At 51.6% G+C, this 17,112-nt stretch overlaps 2 protein-coding genes across 3 annotated transcripts in view; one reads left to right on the top strand and one right to left on the bottom strand.

Annotated features, from left to right (window-relative positions):
* Window positions 1-13,731, top strand: part of LOC308652529 (nuclear envelope pore membrane protein POM 121C-like) — a 26,274-nt gene extending 12,543 nt beyond the window's left edge. The window contains exons 6-13 of the mRNA XM_081300369.1: window positions 4,974-5,065; window positions 5,564-5,637; window positions 6,036-6,160; window positions 6,266-6,368; window positions 7,042-7,215; window positions 7,887-9,620; window positions 11,090-11,212; window positions 11,591-13,731. Coding sequence (XP_081156495.1) covers window positions 4,974-5,065; window positions 5,564-5,637; window positions 6,036-6,160; window positions 6,266-6,368; window positions 7,042-7,215; window positions 7,887-9,620; window positions 11,090-11,212; window positions 11,591-11,688 — 2,523 coding nt within the window. The 3' untranslated portion in view covers window positions 11,689-13,731. The remainder of the gene's footprint in view (window positions 1-4,973; window positions 5,066-5,563; window positions 5,638-6,035; window positions 6,161-6,265; window positions 6,369-7,041; window positions 7,216-7,886; window positions 9,621-11,089; window positions 11,213-11,590) is intronic.
* On the bottom strand, window positions 13,025-17,112 carry NSUN5 (NOP2/Sun RNA methyltransferase 5). Of its 2 annotated transcripts, XM_081300370.1 has the most exons (10): window positions 16,955-17,112; window positions 16,710-16,832; window positions 16,252-16,426; window positions 16,050-16,158; window positions 15,526-15,664; window positions 15,334-15,449; window positions 14,694-14,872; window positions 14,299-14,506; window positions 14,083-14,223; window positions 13,025-14,003 (listed from the first exon to the last, which is right to left on the bottom strand). In XM_081300370.1, exons 1-10 carry the CDS (start codon window positions 17,045-17,047, stop codon window positions 13,877-13,879), a joined length of 1,410 nt encoding a protein of 469 aa, XP_081156496.1. In that variant the 5' UTR covers window positions 17,048-17,112; the 3' UTR covers window positions 13,025-13,876. The 2 variants fall into 2 exon arrangements, with proteins under 2 accessions (XP_081156496.1, XP_081156497.1); XM_081300371.1 differs by lacking the exon at window positions 16,710-16,832 and having other exon boundaries at window positions 16,955-17,092.

The following is a 17,112-nucleotide window of genomic DNA, read 5'->3' as shown; positions in this document are numbered from 1 at the left end:
AGGGGGCACTAGGGAAGAATAGTATTCCCTTAGATTAAGTCAGAGGGAAGTAATAGGAGGAGAGGGGATGTGGGGATAGGAAAGACAGTAGAATGAAACAGACATTACTGAATGTATGTATGTGACTATATGACCGATACGATTCTGCAACATGTACACTCAGAAAAATGAGAAAATATGTCCCATCTAAGTACAATATATCAAAGTGCATAAATGTATTCTACAATCATGCATAACTAATTAAAACAAGTTTTCTTTTAATTTTTTTAGTTGTAGGTGGACATTAATACCTTTATTTATTTTTATGTGGTGTTGAGGATCAGACGCAGTGCCTCACACACGCTAGGTGAGCACTATACCACTGAGCCACAACCCAGCCCCTTTAAACAAATTTTCAGGTTTCACTTTGTTTTAAATTTAAAAATGTGGCATAGTGGTTAAGTGCCCTTGAGTTCAGTACCCCCCCCAAAAAAAACTGTCTCCTGTATCCTTCTGTTTAGACCCCAGCAGTCTTTGATAGTCTTTTTTTTTTTTTCAAGAGAGAGAGAATTTTTTAGTATTTATTTATTTATTAAACTGGTCATTAATGGCACAGATCTTTTTATTTATTTTTTATTTTTTAGAGAGTGAGAGACAGAGTTTTTTAATATCTATCTATTTATTTATTTATTTAGTTAGTTAGTTTTCGGCGGACACAACATCTTTGTATGTGGTGCTGAGGATCGAACCCAGGCCGCACGCATGCCAAGCGAGCGCGCTACCGCTTGAGCCACATCCCCAGCCCCAGATAAATAGTCTTATTGCTTTTGATCCCTCCCCAAAATCTTTGTACATTTCCAGCTCAGACTAAAGTTGGCTGTTTCTTCAAATAGTTTTGGTTTCTTCCAGTGGAAATTCTATTAGAACCTAGTCTAGGTTCTAGCAGAGATACAGATCCTCCAAAAAGAAGAATCAGAATCATTAGTTCATAATGACATTTCAAATTCACATTTAAGATGGTAGGATTTTTTTTACATAAAATTACTTTGGTTTTATATTTTTATGTATTCTTGCACAAAAAATGTTGGGTCATGATTAATTTCTTGGTTGATCATTGTGTACTGTTCAGCACCCTGTGGCCATGGTGCATGGTGGGGAACAGGGGAGCATTTGTCTACATTCTGGCCAACAAAGTTGGTTCTCACAGTTTGGGGTTTTCATCTATAGGACAGGTGAAGAGCAGTATCTGATTTTTGTCTCATGAGTGAACATGGGCTTCTTTTCATATGTTGAATGATATTTTTTTATTCTCGTTCCATTATCATTAGTTCATAACTTTTGCCCATTTTTTTTTGAAGGGCTGCTGGTCTTTGCTCATTTTCAAGAGTTTTTTCTATATTAGAGAAACCTATTCCAAGTGAAATAAAGTTTTAAATATAAAATAGAAACCACAGAAATATTAGCGGAAACAGGCTTTTTGTGCGTTGCTGCTGGAAGTGTAAGTGGGCTCCTCCTTGCCGGGCCAGAAATGGTCGGTGCTGGAGGTGCTGCCCACCGACCAGCAGTGGTGCTCGCAGAAAGCTCCCTGTTCAGTAGGGCAGCTAACACTTTTAGAAGAATACCTTTACTTTCAGTTTACACTTTCAGAACTAGCACTATATGATTCTGTTCCTGTTTACATCCTTACCAAAAATTTATAAAAAGCAAGGTTCAGAAGAACTCCATGCAGCGCCCTCTTCCTTGGGCGGCTGGGTATGTGTGTGATTCCACGATGCTTTCTTGCCTTCTCATCTTTAATCTGGTAACGTGACTGGGTAGGTATTGTCCGTATGTCCTTGTGTCATACTTTCATACAACCGGCAGTTTAGCAGAAACTGACAATAAGTATCGAGACAATAGGGAAATTATTATTTATTTAATTCTTTGAGACAGGATCTTGCTAAGTTGCTGGGGCTGGCCTCAAAGTTACAGATTCTCCTGCCTCAGCCTCACAAGTAGCCAGGAGTTACAGGCTATGTGCTGTTGTGCCCAGTAGGAGTTTACTCATTACTGTATATTATTCTTATTTGTTGAAATGTATGCCTTTCTTGGTTTCAAAAGAATATTTAAGCATTGATAACTTTCATGTGAAAATAGAAACTGAAAGCAAAATTCCATTATCCTGGCTCTCCTGGTCTCTGCTCCATGGCTTGCTGCTGTTAACATTCTTACTGTATGTGCAGGTACAATCAATGTCACTTAACAAGAAATGTATCATTAGTGATTTTTTTCATCATTGAGTGAGCACCATAGAGTTAGTGCACTTACCTGACCTAGTTGGTATAGGTCAGCCACTCAGTGTAGCCTCTTGGTGCGACCAAGGAACTCAGTAAACATGAGATGGATGAGTCTGCTGCAGATGTAGCAGGCACAGTTTTATAATAAACCTTCTTGTATACGTAAGTAGGAATACACTCTAAATAAATATATACATCAGGAGCACAGTCTTTTATTTTATTATCCTTATCAAGCATTAGATCCTGGCTGGGCATGGTGGCGCATGCTTGTAAATCCTACTATTTAGGAGGCTGAGGCAGGAGGATCATGAGACTAGCCTGGGCAGTTTAGCAAGACCCTATTTCAAAAAAATAAAAAGGGCTGAGCGAATGTGTCAGTGGTAGAGTAGCTTGCCTGGTGTGCTCCAGGCCTGGGTTCAATCCTCAGTACCATGGAAAGAAAGAAAGAAAAGGAAAGACAGAAAAAAAAAAAAAAACAGACACAGAGAATTGGATGCTCTACATAATTATGTGGGTTAAGCTTTTCTTTTTGGTAGTGGTAGTAGGAATGCTGGATTGAGCCCAAGGGCATTTTGCCACTGAGCTGCATCCTCAGTCCTCTTTACTTTTTAATTTGGAGACAAGGGTCTCACTGAGTTGCTGAGGCTGACCTTGAACTTGTGATCCTCCTGCCCCAGCCTCCTGGGAGTACAGGCGAGTGAGTGCCACTACACCTGGCAGTGTAGCAGGTTCATACCAGCATCACCAGAAATCCCTGCGTCATGCTAGTCTTAATAGGTGTGGGAGTTCTTCGGCTCCATCATTTATGTAATGTGTCACTGACCGACGTGTTGTCTTGCAGTACAGGGCTGGCAGAGTGCCAGGATTGGGGGCTCTTTTTCATAATTAAGAGGCAGTATGTGCGCTTTTCCTTTCCAAGTGTCTTACCTATTATATCTTGTATAACATTCTTTGTCATATAATCTCATTTTTTAAATGGCTTTTGAAATTGTAGTGTAATATACAGAGAAACACAAATCATGACCACCCATCCGCTGGTCAGGTAATAGACATTTTTAACACCTAGCGTCCCCTGGTTTGCACTTCGCATCACTGTACTCTTTCCTCTTTTCCTTCCTGAATATTTTTAGTACCACAAATAGTTTTTTCCTTGGTTTTGAATTTGGTATAAATGGAAGCAGAGCATGCATTTGTCATTTTATGTTTGACTTCTTCCAGTCAACATTTTACTTGTGAGGTTCGTCCATGTATGTCACTGGGTCATTCATTATTGTTGCTTTATACAAGTCTTTTGTTTGGTGCACATACATAAAGTTTGTGTATGTTCAGTTTAAGCAGAAGTTGCCATTTTATTTTATTGACACCAGGGATTGAACCCAGGGGTGCTTAACCACTGAGCCACATCTTCAGCCCTTTTAGTTTTTATTTTGAGACAGGGTCTCATTAAGATGCTTAGGGCCTCACTAATTGCTGAGGCTGGCTTTGATCTCAAAACCGTCCTGCCTCAGCCTCCTGAGCCACTGGGATTACAGACATGTACCACTGTGCCTGGCACAATTTCTGGAGTGCTTTAGTTTATACTTTTAGGATCAGCAGTACATGGTCTTGTTCCTGTTGTTCTGCTTCCTCACCGTTCTTGGTACTGTCAGTCTCTGGCCGTTCTTGTGGATGTTAGGTGGTATTCCGCTGTGGGTTTTACTTTGCATTTCCCCAATAACTGTTAAGACAGAAGTGAGAACTGTTTATTGACTATTCATATACCCTCTTGTAAGAAATATCAGTGGACTTGCTGGCCAGAGTATGTGCCTAGTGTCTGCTCTGTGTCCACTGCCTTGCCGATGGCCTTTGGAGAAGCAAAGATGAAAACCCCGTCTTTGCTGTCAGGGACTTTTCCTGGTAGAAGAGATACGGATGATCTGCACATAATCATAGATGCCAGAAGTGTAGCAAAAATCACAAATGTCATGACAGCATGTTTTGAAAAATAAAGCCAGGTGTGGTGAATGGGGAGGCAGAGACAGGATTGTAAGTTTGAGGCCAGTCGGGGTAACTGAGCAAATCTTGTCTCAACATAAAAAATAAAGGGGCTGGGAATGTAGTTCAGTGATAGAACATCCCTGGGTTCAATCTCCCTTATCACAAAAAAGTTTAAAACTAAAATTAATGAAAACAAGATTTAGTTTACTGGCTTATCTTCCTAAAAGTATGTTTAAATTTACTTTTGTCTCCTCCATATATAGTCTGGAGTAGACTTGTGCATATAGCTCTGTGTTGTTACTGAATATCATCAATCTTACTACTACTTTTTAAGTATTTTTTTAATATTTATTTTTTAGTTGTAGTTGGACACAATACCTTTATTTTATTTATTTTTATGTGGTGCTGAGGATCGAACCCAGGGCTTTGCACGTGCTAGGCGAGCGCTCTACCGCTGAGCCACATCCCAGCCCCTCAGTCCTACTTCTTATATGCAAAAGGTGCATTCATTCCTTCTGTATTTAGGCTTTTCTTTCCTTTTTTGCTTCCATAATTGTAATTGCCACAATACCATAACTGACAATTGACTTTCTTTTCAGGGGTCTTCACAAAGAAATATTTTTTAGTTCCTTAAAAAGGGACTTTACATGCAGTGATGAACACAACCACAAGAGTATCTCTCTCTAGGGTTGTGTGCTCAGCTGTCCCTGGGCTCAGCTGTGTAACTCTGGTTGATTTCAGCTGTGGAAGAGGAGTGGTCCCCCTGCGTCCCCCTTCTCTAGCCCTGCTTCCTCCCGCTCTCAGACTCCGGAGAGGCCAACCAAGAAAACCAGGTGATTATCACCTCCTCCAGTGACCGTTTGCTCTGTGTGGACAGGCACGGGTGAGGAGGGAGGGGTTGGGGCTGGCTCTCGGGCATTGCATGACTCGGACTCAGTGGATCAAGAGCGTAAGACTCAGAGAAGGGCAGTGATGCGGGCGCCCACCAGCATGGCCCTCCTTCTGCAGCCTCGCACACTGGCTGCACAGGCCCTGCTCTGCCTCTTGCTCCAGCAGCCACTCAACAGGAGTGCCGAGAGGGTTCTGGGTATGCAGCCAACTGAAGCTCTGCTCCTTGGAGATCTAGGCTCTGCAGACTGCGTGGGGTTGTGGTTGGTTTTAGACAGGCTTCTCTGGGATCTTCATTTCTATAGGAATTCTCCTTTGACCTTTTTTTATGTCGACATACTGAGATCTTAAGCATGGTTAAGAATGATGTGGCCTAGGCTCCTTGGCAGTTAGAAGGGTGTAGAACATTATCAAACTGAATTCCACCTTTCAAAACCCCACAGAGAAGACGAGCCATGTCAGCATTCCAGTTCCTCGACTCCACTGGTGGCCGACAAGGAGTCCCAGGGAGAAAAGGGTGAGTGGATGAGCAAGCAGGAGCGGTGGGTGGAGGGATGGCTGAAGGAGTACCGCTGAGAACACCTGGCAGAGCTTTGCCCTGTCTAGCTAGGGCAGCCTGGCTTCACAGTTAAAGGAGAGGGTTGTACAGACAAGTCCCATGTGACACGGTCACTGGGTAGAGAGCTGTACCCAGTATACCCAGTAAGCATTGGATGCTGCATTTGGAGCAATTAACTATTTCCCCTCAACTATTAGAAATAATCTTACAGATACCATCTGGGGGCCCCAGCCATGGAAGATAGCATCTTTTTAGATACACAGTGACAACTCAGTGTTAAAAGCCAAGGGGATAGAAAAGCGCTCTGCCCTGCTGGGAGAGGGAAGTAAGCCAGCAGGCCCTCTTCCTGTCTTTAGTTGCAGACACAACCTCTCGGAATCAGCCGAACTCGTGGGCTTCCCCATCTACACCTGGCAGCTCTGGACAGCGGAAACGGAAGATCCCGCTGCTGCCCTCCAGGCGAGGGGACCAACTGACCTTGGTATGTCTAGTCACCCACGTTGGCCCTCTTGCATCTTGGGAGGGCTGGTGCAAGTGAGCTTCTGCCGCTGTACGATGGCCCAGCCTCTCCATTCCTCTTTGACAGCCTCCACCGCCTCAGCTTGGTTATTCCGTCACTGCTGAGGACCTTGACCTGGAGAAGAAAGCTTCACTCCAGTGGTTCAACAAGGTCTTGGAGGACAAGACTGGTAAGGGGTACACATCAGTGGCACATCCGAAGGCCCCATGTGTTCGTTTCCTTTGGTTTTGGTTTTATTGTTCTTCTAAAGGGTTTCCTAAGAAAGAGTTTCTTGTTTTCCTTTGTTCTTCTGAGAAGTCCAGCTAGGTATTTTGTTTTTGTTTGGTATGGGGATTAAACCCAGAGGCACTTTGAACTCAGGGACGCTTAGCCACTTAGCCACATCCCCAGCCACCTTTCTTGTATTTTATTTAGGAACAAGGTCTCACAGAATTGTTTAGGGCCTTGCTAAATTTCTGAATCTGGCTTTGAACTCGCCATCCTCCTGCCTTAGTCTCCTGAGCCACTTGGGATTACAGGCAGGCGCCACCCCCCCCCAGCCACCTACCTTTTCATTAAAACCTGGAGCACAGTGAGCGCTGGGTTTTTTTTGTTTTGTTTTGTTTTTATATTTTTTAGATGTCATTCATTTATTTATACATGGTGTGGAGAATCGAACCTAGTGCCTCCCTCACACATGGTAGACGAGTGTTCTACCACTGAGCCCCCAGCCCCAGCCCCCAGTGAGCACTATTGAGGGGAACAATTTCTAGATCAGGCTGCTAGCCCTGGAGCTTCCCTGTGCTATCATGAAAGAATTCTCCAGCAAGGGGCAAAGGTTGAATCTTGTCTCTCTCCCTCAGATGTTCCTCCAAACTCCATCAGTGAGAACCCACCTGCCACTCAGCCTTCTTTCACTTTTACCCCGCCTGCTGTGGGGACCCCTTCTGCAGCAGCCTCCCCGCCAGCCACGGGCACCAACCCGTTGTTAGAAAGCCTGAAGAAGATGCAGAGTCCCCCAGACCCATCCCTCCCAGGTAAGCCCCGTGCAGTGTTGGCCCTCGGGATGAAGCCCAGCCTCGTGCTTCTCTGTCAGTTTAAAGTTGCTGCTGCCTTGAGTAAAACTGGGAAGGCAGCATGGGTCGGGCTTCACTCAAAGCCCAGTCTTGGGACTGCTTTGAGCCTTGCTGTCATCATCTGTAAATGAGAGGACCACCCTGCGAGGTATCTGCAGTGTGGCTTACTAGACAACAGCCCCAAATAAGATAAGTTCCTCCACGTGGGTTTCCAGGGTCATTTGAATGTCACAGGCCCAGGCCTTCGGGGTATTGCCAGTGTGCAACCTCTTACTGCACTTCCTCAGACAGTAGTCCTGGTGTAGTGTGCAGCCTCCTGGGGCCAGGGGCAGAGAGTTTCCTCCTCGCAGCTGATGGGTGAGCGTGGTGCATCTCCATTAGACAAGACCTGTCTAGGTCAGTGCTCTGGTGACGTGGCGCCTCCATGTATAACCTCGAGTTAGGTCCTGGGTTATTCCCTTCTGTCTGTCTTGTGGTCTGGGGGATGGAAACAAGGAGAACCTCTGAGTGAGCTTCATAGGCTGTGCAGCGTAGACTTGTCACACTTCTCAGCTGACCAAGGGAGGCACCAGAGGCGCAGACATGCTGGTTCTGTCCTACTAGAGAACTCGGGTTTCTTACTTTCTTCCCAGAATCTGCTGAAGTGGCCACCACCACAGGCCCGTCACCTCTGAAGACACCCAGCCTGCTGACCTCCCTTGGCTCTCCACCACCAGGACCCCTGCCAGGCACCTCTTCAGACTCAAAATCCACAGCCACTTTCTTGGGGCTGGTCCCTGCCTCCTCCACAGCACCTGTCGTGGACACCAAGTCACCTCCAGCCCTTCAGACCGACACATCTGCCAAAGCCCCAGGCCCGCCTACCCCCTCCCCCACCTCCAAGCAGAGTGGGCTGTTCGGCATGTCGAGCAGCATGCCCTCTGCCCCTTCCCCGGCTGCTCCGGCTGCCCTGGCTGCTCCAGCTGCCCCGGTCGCCCCGGCCACACCTGCCGCCCCAGCTTCTCCGGCCACCCCAGCTGCCCTAGCCACCCTAGCCACATCTTCTGCTTCTCCCATGTTCAAGCCCATTTTCATGACACCACCTAAAAGCGAGAGCGAAGGCCCCTCTGTCACATCCGTCACAGCTGCAGCTGTTTCTAGCTCCACCCAGCCCATGACCACCAGTACTGCCACCCCAACTTTTAAGCCCATCTTTGGTGACCTGGGGCCACCTGCATCTGTGCCCTTGCCTGCTCCCTTTTCCTTCAAGCCAACAACAGCTGCTGCAGCCCCAGCTGCCCCTCTCTTTGCTGGCCTGGCCACTGCCACCTCGGCCGTGGCTCCAGCCACCACTGCCAGCACATCCACAGACTCTGCTTCCAAACCTGCTTTTTGCTTTGGGGTCAGCAGCGTGGCCAGCACTGGTGGCAGCACGACTGGCAGCACGGCCCCCGCCTCTCAGCCCTTCCCCTTTGGAGCACCCCCTGCCTCTGCCGCCAGCTTCACCCCAGCCGTGGGCTCTGTGTTCCAGTTTGGCAAATCCACTGCCACACCAACATCCACAGCAGCCACCACCTTTGGCCAGTCCTTGCCCGGTGCTGTTGAGGCGGTCACCACCAGTAGCAGCAGCAGCAACAGCACTGCTGGCTTCAGTGGCTTCGGCAGTTCCCTTGCCACCTCAGCCTGCACCACCAGCAGCCAGCCCACCCTGACTTTCAGCAACACCACCACCCCCGCATTCAGCATTCCCTTTGGCTCTGGTGCCAAGCCCTCCCTCCCAGCATATCCAGTGGCCACCCCCCAGCCCACATTCGGGGCTGCTGATGGGCAGCAGCAGGGGTCCTCCAAGCCAGCCCTTGCTCCAAGCTTTGGCAGCTCGTTCACTTTTGGGAACTCTGCAGCCCCTGCCCCGTCTGCAGCGCCAGCGACGGCCCAGCCTGCCTTTGGCAGCTCAACACAGTCAGCTTTTGGCTTGAAGACCACCGCCTCGGCCTTCGGCGCCCCTGCCAGCACACAGCCAGCCTTTGGAGGCACGACGCCCGTTTTCTCCTTCGGTGCAGCCACCACCTCTGGCTTTGGAGCTACCACCCAGACCACCCCCAGTGGGACCAGTGGCTCAGTGTTTGGCAGCTCAACTCCGTCCCCTTTCACGTTTGCGGGATCTGCAGCCCCAGCTGCCAGTGGGGGCTTCGGGCTCAGTGTGGCTGCCCCAGGCTCCAGCTCCACCTCTGGGGCCTTCAGTTTTGGAGCTGGACAGAGTGGGACCACAGGAACCACCACCCCCTTTGGTGGGGGCTTGAGTCAGAATGCCCTGGGTACACCCAGCCAGAGCACACCCTTTGCCTTCAATGTGGCTGGCACACCTGAGAGCAAACCTGTGTTTGGAGGTAAGATCAGGAGTGGGTGTGGTCTGCTAGGCCTGATGCTGGGTAAAGGAACTTGTTGGTAAAGACGAGTAAATTGCAGGTGGCAGTAAGTGTTCGCTAGTGCCTTTCAGGGGTCATGGAAAGCCTTTCTGAGCAGTCCATTTCTTCTGAGGGATGTCTGTGACAGAAGGACTGGCATGTGGGTGGGGAGCTCGTGAGCCTGGCTGGTGCTAGGGCCCCAGGGGCAGAGGGAGGTGAGCTTGGCTACAGATGGAAGATGGTGTGAGAGAGGTTCTGAGACAGGCAGAGGTGAGCCTCGGGCTCCAGTGATTGGATTTTAAGTATCAAGGAAATTGTAGAATTTGCAGCAGAATGAAGTGGTCTTATTTGCCATCTGGAAGGTGAATTTTTGTCCTCAGAGCTTCTGTGTCATTGATTAAATAGAGAAATACCAGGCATGGTGGTCATCTGTAATCCTAGTGACTAGGCAGGAGGGTCAGAGATTGGAGTCCGGCCTGGGCGAATACAAAAAGGGCTGGGATGTGGCTCAGTGGGAGAGCACGGCCCAGCATGCAGTGCTGTAGAAGAGAAGCCTGAACTTCAAGTCAGCACTGGGTCTTTTCCAGCAGCTCCCGGCTGTTGAGGTTAAAACAGGCAGGTAGCTGCTAATCTCCAGCCTGTGGGGGAATGCAGCAGGAGGGCAGTGGACTTCAGGTCTCTGGCAGGAGAAGGTGCAAGGTGATTGTGGGGACCGTGATCTGGAAGAAGCAGGTGAGGCCTACAGTGACTTGTTGGAGCTGGAGCAGTTGACAAGTGAATGTAGGGGTGGGTGGGTGGAGGTCATTGGGTTTCTGAGGAATCCTGAATCATCCTGAGAGCTGGCAAAGTCACCATGGTTTGTGATGGAGAGGGCAACAGTGAGCCAACGGCCCGCTGAATAAAAGAGGACATCTGGCAGTTGATAGATGTTCAGGAGCAAGACTGATGATATTGAAGGAGCAGGGAAGAGAAGTGGTCTGGACACAGCTTCTGGGGAGCAGGGAAGGTCTTGCCCCCCTCCAGCCTGACACCGTATCAGAGAGGCAGCTTTCTCTGTGGCAGGGAGAGGAAGAGTGGGCAGGGCAGCCATGCTGGGCCAAGCAGGGCCCCGCAGAGGGAGTTCCAGAGCACCTGGGAAGATCAGATGGTCCAACAGGGTGGTGCGCTGGAGTGAGGTGAGTCAGGTTGTCAGAGGGCAGGTTGGCAGGAGAACAGAAGAGGCATGGCATGCCTGGGCTGTGTGCACAGAAAGTGGCGCACTGAGGGCCTGCTGGCTCACCTGGGCTCCAGGTGTGACCGCTGCAGTTGGCTATGGTGGTGTGAACCAGGGCTGGCAGGTCCTGTGAGAAGCACCCCTGCAAAGAGCAGACCCTCTGCCTAGTTTCTCTGCCATCTGTTTTCTTTCCTCTGACCCTGGCTCAGTCTCTACAGTCCTCTGCTGTCTGTTCTAGGCACCTCCACACCCACCTTTGGGCAGAGCACCCCGACTGCTGGAGTGGGCACAGTGGGCAGCAGCCTCTCCTTTGGGGCTTCCTCAACACCCACCCAGGGCTTTGTTGGAGTTGGGCCTTTTGGTAAGTAGCCATCTCTCCACTGCCAGTGTCATCTGCTTTTCTCCTCTGTGAGGAGGAATTGGGGTGTATGGCAAGGTTCCAGGCTCTCCAGGCCCCTGTGGAGACAGCTCCTGGGGGTCCAGCACCACCCAGCGGGAATTGGACAGCAGAGTTGAGAAGACAGTCCCAGGACACTTGGGGAAGTCAAGTAAAAATGGATTTATGGGCCTCCCTATGGGACTTTTGGAGGTTTTGCATTTTAATAGCCTCTTCATGGGGCTGCCATGGCATCTGGGGACCCTGTTCAAGTCCTCACCGTTTTGTTGACTTAGAGCTGATGCCTCAAAACCATGTGCTCTGGGAGCAGCTACCTAATAAGGTCTTGTCGAATCTTTCCAGGATCAGCAGCCCCTTCGTTTTCCATTGGTGCGGGATCCAAGACCCCAGGGGCTCGACAGCGACTGCAGGCCCGAAGGCAGCACAACCGCAAGAAGTAGCCTCTGTCCTGTCCCCATTCCCAGCCCTTGCCCAAATCTGGACCTCAGCACCTGCTAGGAAGAGCCTCTGACCCTTCAAGTTCCATAAAACAGAACTATCCTAGATCTCTGGCTTCAGCCACCAAGGGAGGTGGTGGCAGCCCTGGGGCCCTTTCCCTTCTGGAGGGAGTGGGCACCTCAGGGAGGGGGCAGGCGAGGGCAGGGCTAAAGCCCGAAACCTGTACTTGAACAGTTGCACTGGTGAGGCTGGAGAACTAAAGAAACATCTGTACATACTGTCCGCTCTCTTCCCCGGCTCGTCTATTGTGTCACTTAAGTCAGGTGGCCTCCCTTCCCACCTCCTCCATCCCCAGGACCATCCTTGCCAGAGGGTGTGCGATGCACCCACTTGAATCTCTGTTGTGTTTCATGGGATTGGGGAAAATGGATTATCCCTAAGCTTTACCTGCTTGGCTAGGCTATAAGAAGTGGTTCTCTTCCTCTGGTCCCTTTTGGGGACTCTTATTTCCCCATTACTTGCTGCTTTGTCCCTCACTGGTTCCCTGCAGGATTCCTTTTTAAATGACCTTGAATCTAGCTTTGCCTTGGAGACCCCAGTGGGTGTTGCTCCCACTGCCCCCTTTCTCCCTGCCAGGTCTGAATCTAGTCTCGTCTCCTGCCCTCTGCCAGTTTGGCCCCTAAAAGCTTGGTGGCTCAAGACTGTTAGTCTGGCAGAGCCAGTGCAAGACCCTTGCTGCAGGAGAAGCTCTCAGAGCAGGCAGGATGCCCACAGCTGCTTTCTGCTGCCTCCTCCCCCTGCTGGCCTCACTGGCCACCCTCTGCCTCCGGGATTGTCCACCCCACGCCTTGTCCTGTGTCACTGTCTGAAACCCATGTCTGTTGCTCTTTGAATCGAGTTTGGAGGAAGAATTGAATTGTATGTGTGGCGGCATGTTGGTAGTGCCGGACCTAACTGTCTCAAGCCTCCTGGCCTGGCCAATCAAAGTGGCACCACTTGAGAGCCACAGTGCTGGCTCCTGAGTTTTCCAGTGGTGGTTAGACTTTAAGGGCTGGCAGCCCAGGGAATGGGGCCTTAGGGAAAACAAAGACCCTCTCCTTCCAACATTCCTCTCCCACCTCCTGACCTCACTAGGCAAGGCCACTCCCAGTATGTCCAGTGTACACCAATGAACCTTCCTTGAAGTCAGACCCTAGTTCTTTCCTAAACAGGACCCCTGCCAACCCTTTTCTCCCCTGGCTCCCAAACCACACTCCCCAGGCCCTAGAGCCTTGCTGCCACGCCCATCCTCTTTGGAAGAAGTATGAATGCGTGTGTCTAAATTAAAATATTTAAACATTTTTTAACAAAATAAAAATTTATTTTTGTATTTAAGCTAAATTGCCTTTTAAATTCCTTCAAGCTTGGTTCATTGAGGTGGTTAAGTATAAATGCTGTTGATTAGAATTAGCTGCATAGTTAGGTTATGCCTGTGTGAAGGAGGGGCTCAAATGCTGTCCCAGGCAGCTTTCCTAAGGGACTGGAGCTCCTCCTAGACATGTTATAAGTGTAATTCTTATTTTATAAATAATGTGATGTAGCTGTAGTTAGTCCCCTCCCCCTTTGTGACTGAGGCTGAATGTCTTGTGGCAGGAGACTGCCTTCACCCCAAGGGGAGCTGAGCACTTGCTGGCCTAGCTGTGTGGGGGGCTGAGGAAGGAGCCAGGGCCTCAAGTCCCAAACACCTGTTAGGACTGGAGGGGTGGGGCACAGGTCTAGGGATGGAGCCTCTGCCTGCACCTGGTGTGGGGCGGAGCCTTAGTTTTAGTCTGAGCTAGTTCACCTCAGCTCCACAGCAGGCCAGGAACCCCTTGAAGAGGGGGGCCTGCTCTAGCCTGGGTGTGAGTGCATACATGTACATGTTCTGCACTGGACAGAACAGGAGGCTGGACTTTCCATTACAAATAAAGGTGTAATTCCTGTTGTCTAGTTGGACTTTTTAGTATGAATGTGAGATTTTTCTCCTTGCTTATGTCATTACGAATAAAAAACTGTGACCTATCAGATGCCTGTGTTCTGCCTTTTATTTATGCAGGCAGCCCCCAGGGAGGGACCCAAGGGACTAACTAGGACCCTCCACTCTGTCCTTCCTGCCAGCTGCCTCTGGCACTAACAGCAGTCCTGTGGAGCCTACAGGCGGCCTGGGCAGCCTCACTTCCCACAGGCGGCCTCAGCAGCTGCACCTGCAGCCTGCACATCAGCCTTTCGCCTCCTCTTTCTCTTTGGGGCTGGGCCGGGTGCAAGTTCTGGTGCCAGAGCTTCTGCCTGGGAGGCTGAGCTGGAAGGTAAGGACGGGTTAGGTAGTTGTGCCCGAGTCACCCCATACCTCCCAAGCAGGCCACCCCTGGCTCCCTCACCTTGGCACCTCTGCCCGTTCAAACACAGCAATGAAGAAGCCACCAGTAAGCGTGGTCTCAGGGGAGGCTCGGAGGCAGTGCTCAGCACCTGGGAAGGTGCTGAGACCCCGGTGGGGCCAGGAGGGCAGGACAGGAGCTAGCCTGCAAGGAAGAAGGGGAGGGATCAGGCTCCAGGGGCCACTCGGCAACCCTTCCATGCCCTGGGGAGGCCGTCACCTGAACCCCGGGTTCTGCTGCAGGGCGTCTCGGACCACATCTTCATTCTCTTCCTGGCAAAGGGAGCATGTTGAGTAGACCAAGCGTCGCAGGGAGGGGAATGAGAGCGCATGGCACAGTGCCCGCTGCTGGAAGCCCGCCAGGGCACGCAAACGCTCCTGGCTAGGTGTGCCTGACCCCTGCTCCTCCAGTGGCCTGCTCAGCATCCCTGGGGAGAAGAGCGTTTTGATCAGTTTCCCAGGCTGCTGCATCCTATGCTGAGATCCTACTTGATAAATGAGAACATTTTGTCTGCAGGCCTAAGGTCATTATTGAGTCAGAACCAAGACCCAACCAAACTGGTGTGCTTCAGCTCTGGGGTGGGGTATCCCACAGCCACACTCTCCCCATCTCACCAGAGCCACTACAAGAAGGATCCAGCAGGATGTACTGGACGCGATCATAACGCTGGTCCGTGGGCGAAACGGTCAGGAAGTCGACCTCAGCTAACTCACAGCACGAGACACCAGCCCGGGCCAGCAGAGTGGCCATTGATGCCAGCCGCTTGGCATCCAGGTCAAAGGCAAAGATCTTTCTAGGGAAGAGGGCAGAAGGGGGTGATCTGGGAATTCATGGAGCATCTGAGGGAGAGCCACAGCTCTTACACACCCAGCAGCACCACGCACGTCAAGTCAGGACACAGAAACAAGAATATCTAAGTGTCTTAGGGGGTCTCTGAGATAACAGGCTTAGGAACCTTATCTCACACCTGCAACCCCTGGAAAGCTTTGCCTGGGAAACCATAAACCGCCTCAAGTCTGTCCTCTCAGCCTTCAATATAGTTTTTTTTTTTTTTTTAATATTTATTTTTTAGTTGTAGGTGGACACAATACCTTTGTTTTTATGTGGTGTTGAGGATCGAACCCAGGGCCTCATGCTTGCTAGGCAAGCGCACCACCACTGATCCACAACACCAGCCCAGCCATTTGAATAAAAATTTCTTTATTCCTACAAAGTGCAGGATCAGACCAGACCCCATCTGACCTTGGCACTCACCCCTGGTTCTTGAGAAGAGCTGCCAAGTGACTGGTCTTGTTGCCTGGGGCAGCACATGCGTCAATGACATGAGAACCTGGTGGCGGTGCCAGCAGCGTGGCTGGGAGACAGCTGGCCTGACAGCGAGCACAACAGCTGGGTGAATAGGAGCTGGGGCTGGCCTCCCACATCCTTCCCTCACCCACTCTCTACCTTGTCCTGTAAGATGAGGTGACCTGCAAGGTACAGAGGGTGTTCATGCAGATCTGTTTGGGCAGGAAACACAAGCAGCTCCGGCAACAAGGGGTCCAGAAGAAAGTGCTTCCCCTTAAGGGCCCTCAAGTCCTCGAGGCTGCGGGGAATGTGAATCATTAACTCATCTCCTGAATTCCTCCCTGCCAGGCTCCACTTGCACTGTTTATCACAACCAATATTTTAAATGCTATTAAGTGCTGGGGACGCAGCTCAGTGGAAGAGCACCCGCCTAGCATGGCTGAAGCCTGGGTTCCATCCCCAGCGTGTGGGGAAAAAAAGGTAGAACAAAAGTCCTGGGAGCATCAGTGGGGTGGGGCTGGCCATCAGCCCTTGAAAAGAGACAGGAGAAACTGCTAGAAATAGGAAAATCCAAGAAGAGTAGTCACTGCCACCCAGCACCTCTCTTCCCAGACTCCTGCTTCTCTGTGGCCCCAGACACTGCCCCTGGATGAGGGCAGCCAGACAGGACGCTGAGCTCCCACCTGGAAGCCTGGCCCTGGTAGGAGAAACCCTGTCTCTTGAAATAATCAATGGCGTCGCCACAGCAGGTCTTGAGTGTGTTCACTCGCACAAATCGAGGCACCTGGGAGACTAGAGAGCAACAGCGGTGAGCGAGCAGGAACACAGGCCTCTCTTCGGCGGGCTGCCAGTACTGCCCTCCGCGCCCCCTTGCCTCCAGCTCACCTGGGCTGGGCCTTGACCCCACCTCCAGCAAGTCCTCGTTCCGGCTCACGCCCTGGCGAACCTTCAGCCTCGCCAGCTCGGCCTTCAGCCTCGCCTGGTGCCGGCTCAGCAGGGGCTTCCAGCGGCCCCCAGCCCCTCGAAAGCCCTTTCCCAGCAACAACTCATACACTAGCACCTGGGGAGGGAAGACCAAGACCCAGCACTGAGCCCGACTCGCCTCAGAAATTCACACGACTGGAGGCTAAAAGGAGGCCGCCGTCCAGCCCGCTTTAGGTCACGGCGGCTCCCTCGTCCCTCACTACACAAGACCCTGGGGGCAGGCAGAGGGCTGGAACCGGCGCCCTGCCTTCCGGGCCTCGGGAGGCGCGGCTCAGGGGTCGCGGCTGCCCTGTCCCCCGTGCGAACGACCCGGCGCCCTGCGTCCTCGGCTCCCAGGGACGGCACCCGCCCCCGCTCACCCGGGCCAGGTGCGGCCGCAGCTTCTTCTCGGCGCGGAGGAGGCCGGCGCGGGCGATGACGGCGTCCAGCACGGCGGCGTAGCGCTGCGTCTCACACACCAGCGCGTACAGCGGCTTCACGTTCTGCGGGCGGCGGGGCGTGCTGGGCTGGCGAAGGAGTGCCGCGCCGCGCCCCGCCGCCCGGTCCCGGTCCCGGCCCCGGCCCCGGACGGGGCGCCCACCTCCCCCGCGCCCGGCGCCGCTACCTGGAAGCTGCTCCCGTACACCAGCGCCTTAATGGAGCCCTGGCGGTTCTCCACGCCCGCCAGCACGGCCGCGGCGGCCGCGTACAGCGCCATGCTGCCGCCTCCGCGCGCCTTTACGGCTCTGTCGCAACGCGCTGCCGGCTTAGCGCCCGCCGCCA

This window comes from Spermophilus citellus (assembly GCF_964194105.1).
Source record: "Spermophilus citellus genome assembly, chromosome: 6".
Lineage (NCBI taxonomy): Eukaryota > Metazoa > Chordata > Mammalia > Rodentia > Sciuridae > Spermophilus > Spermophilus citellus.
This window is presented reverse-complemented; position numbering and strand designations above follow the sequence as displayed.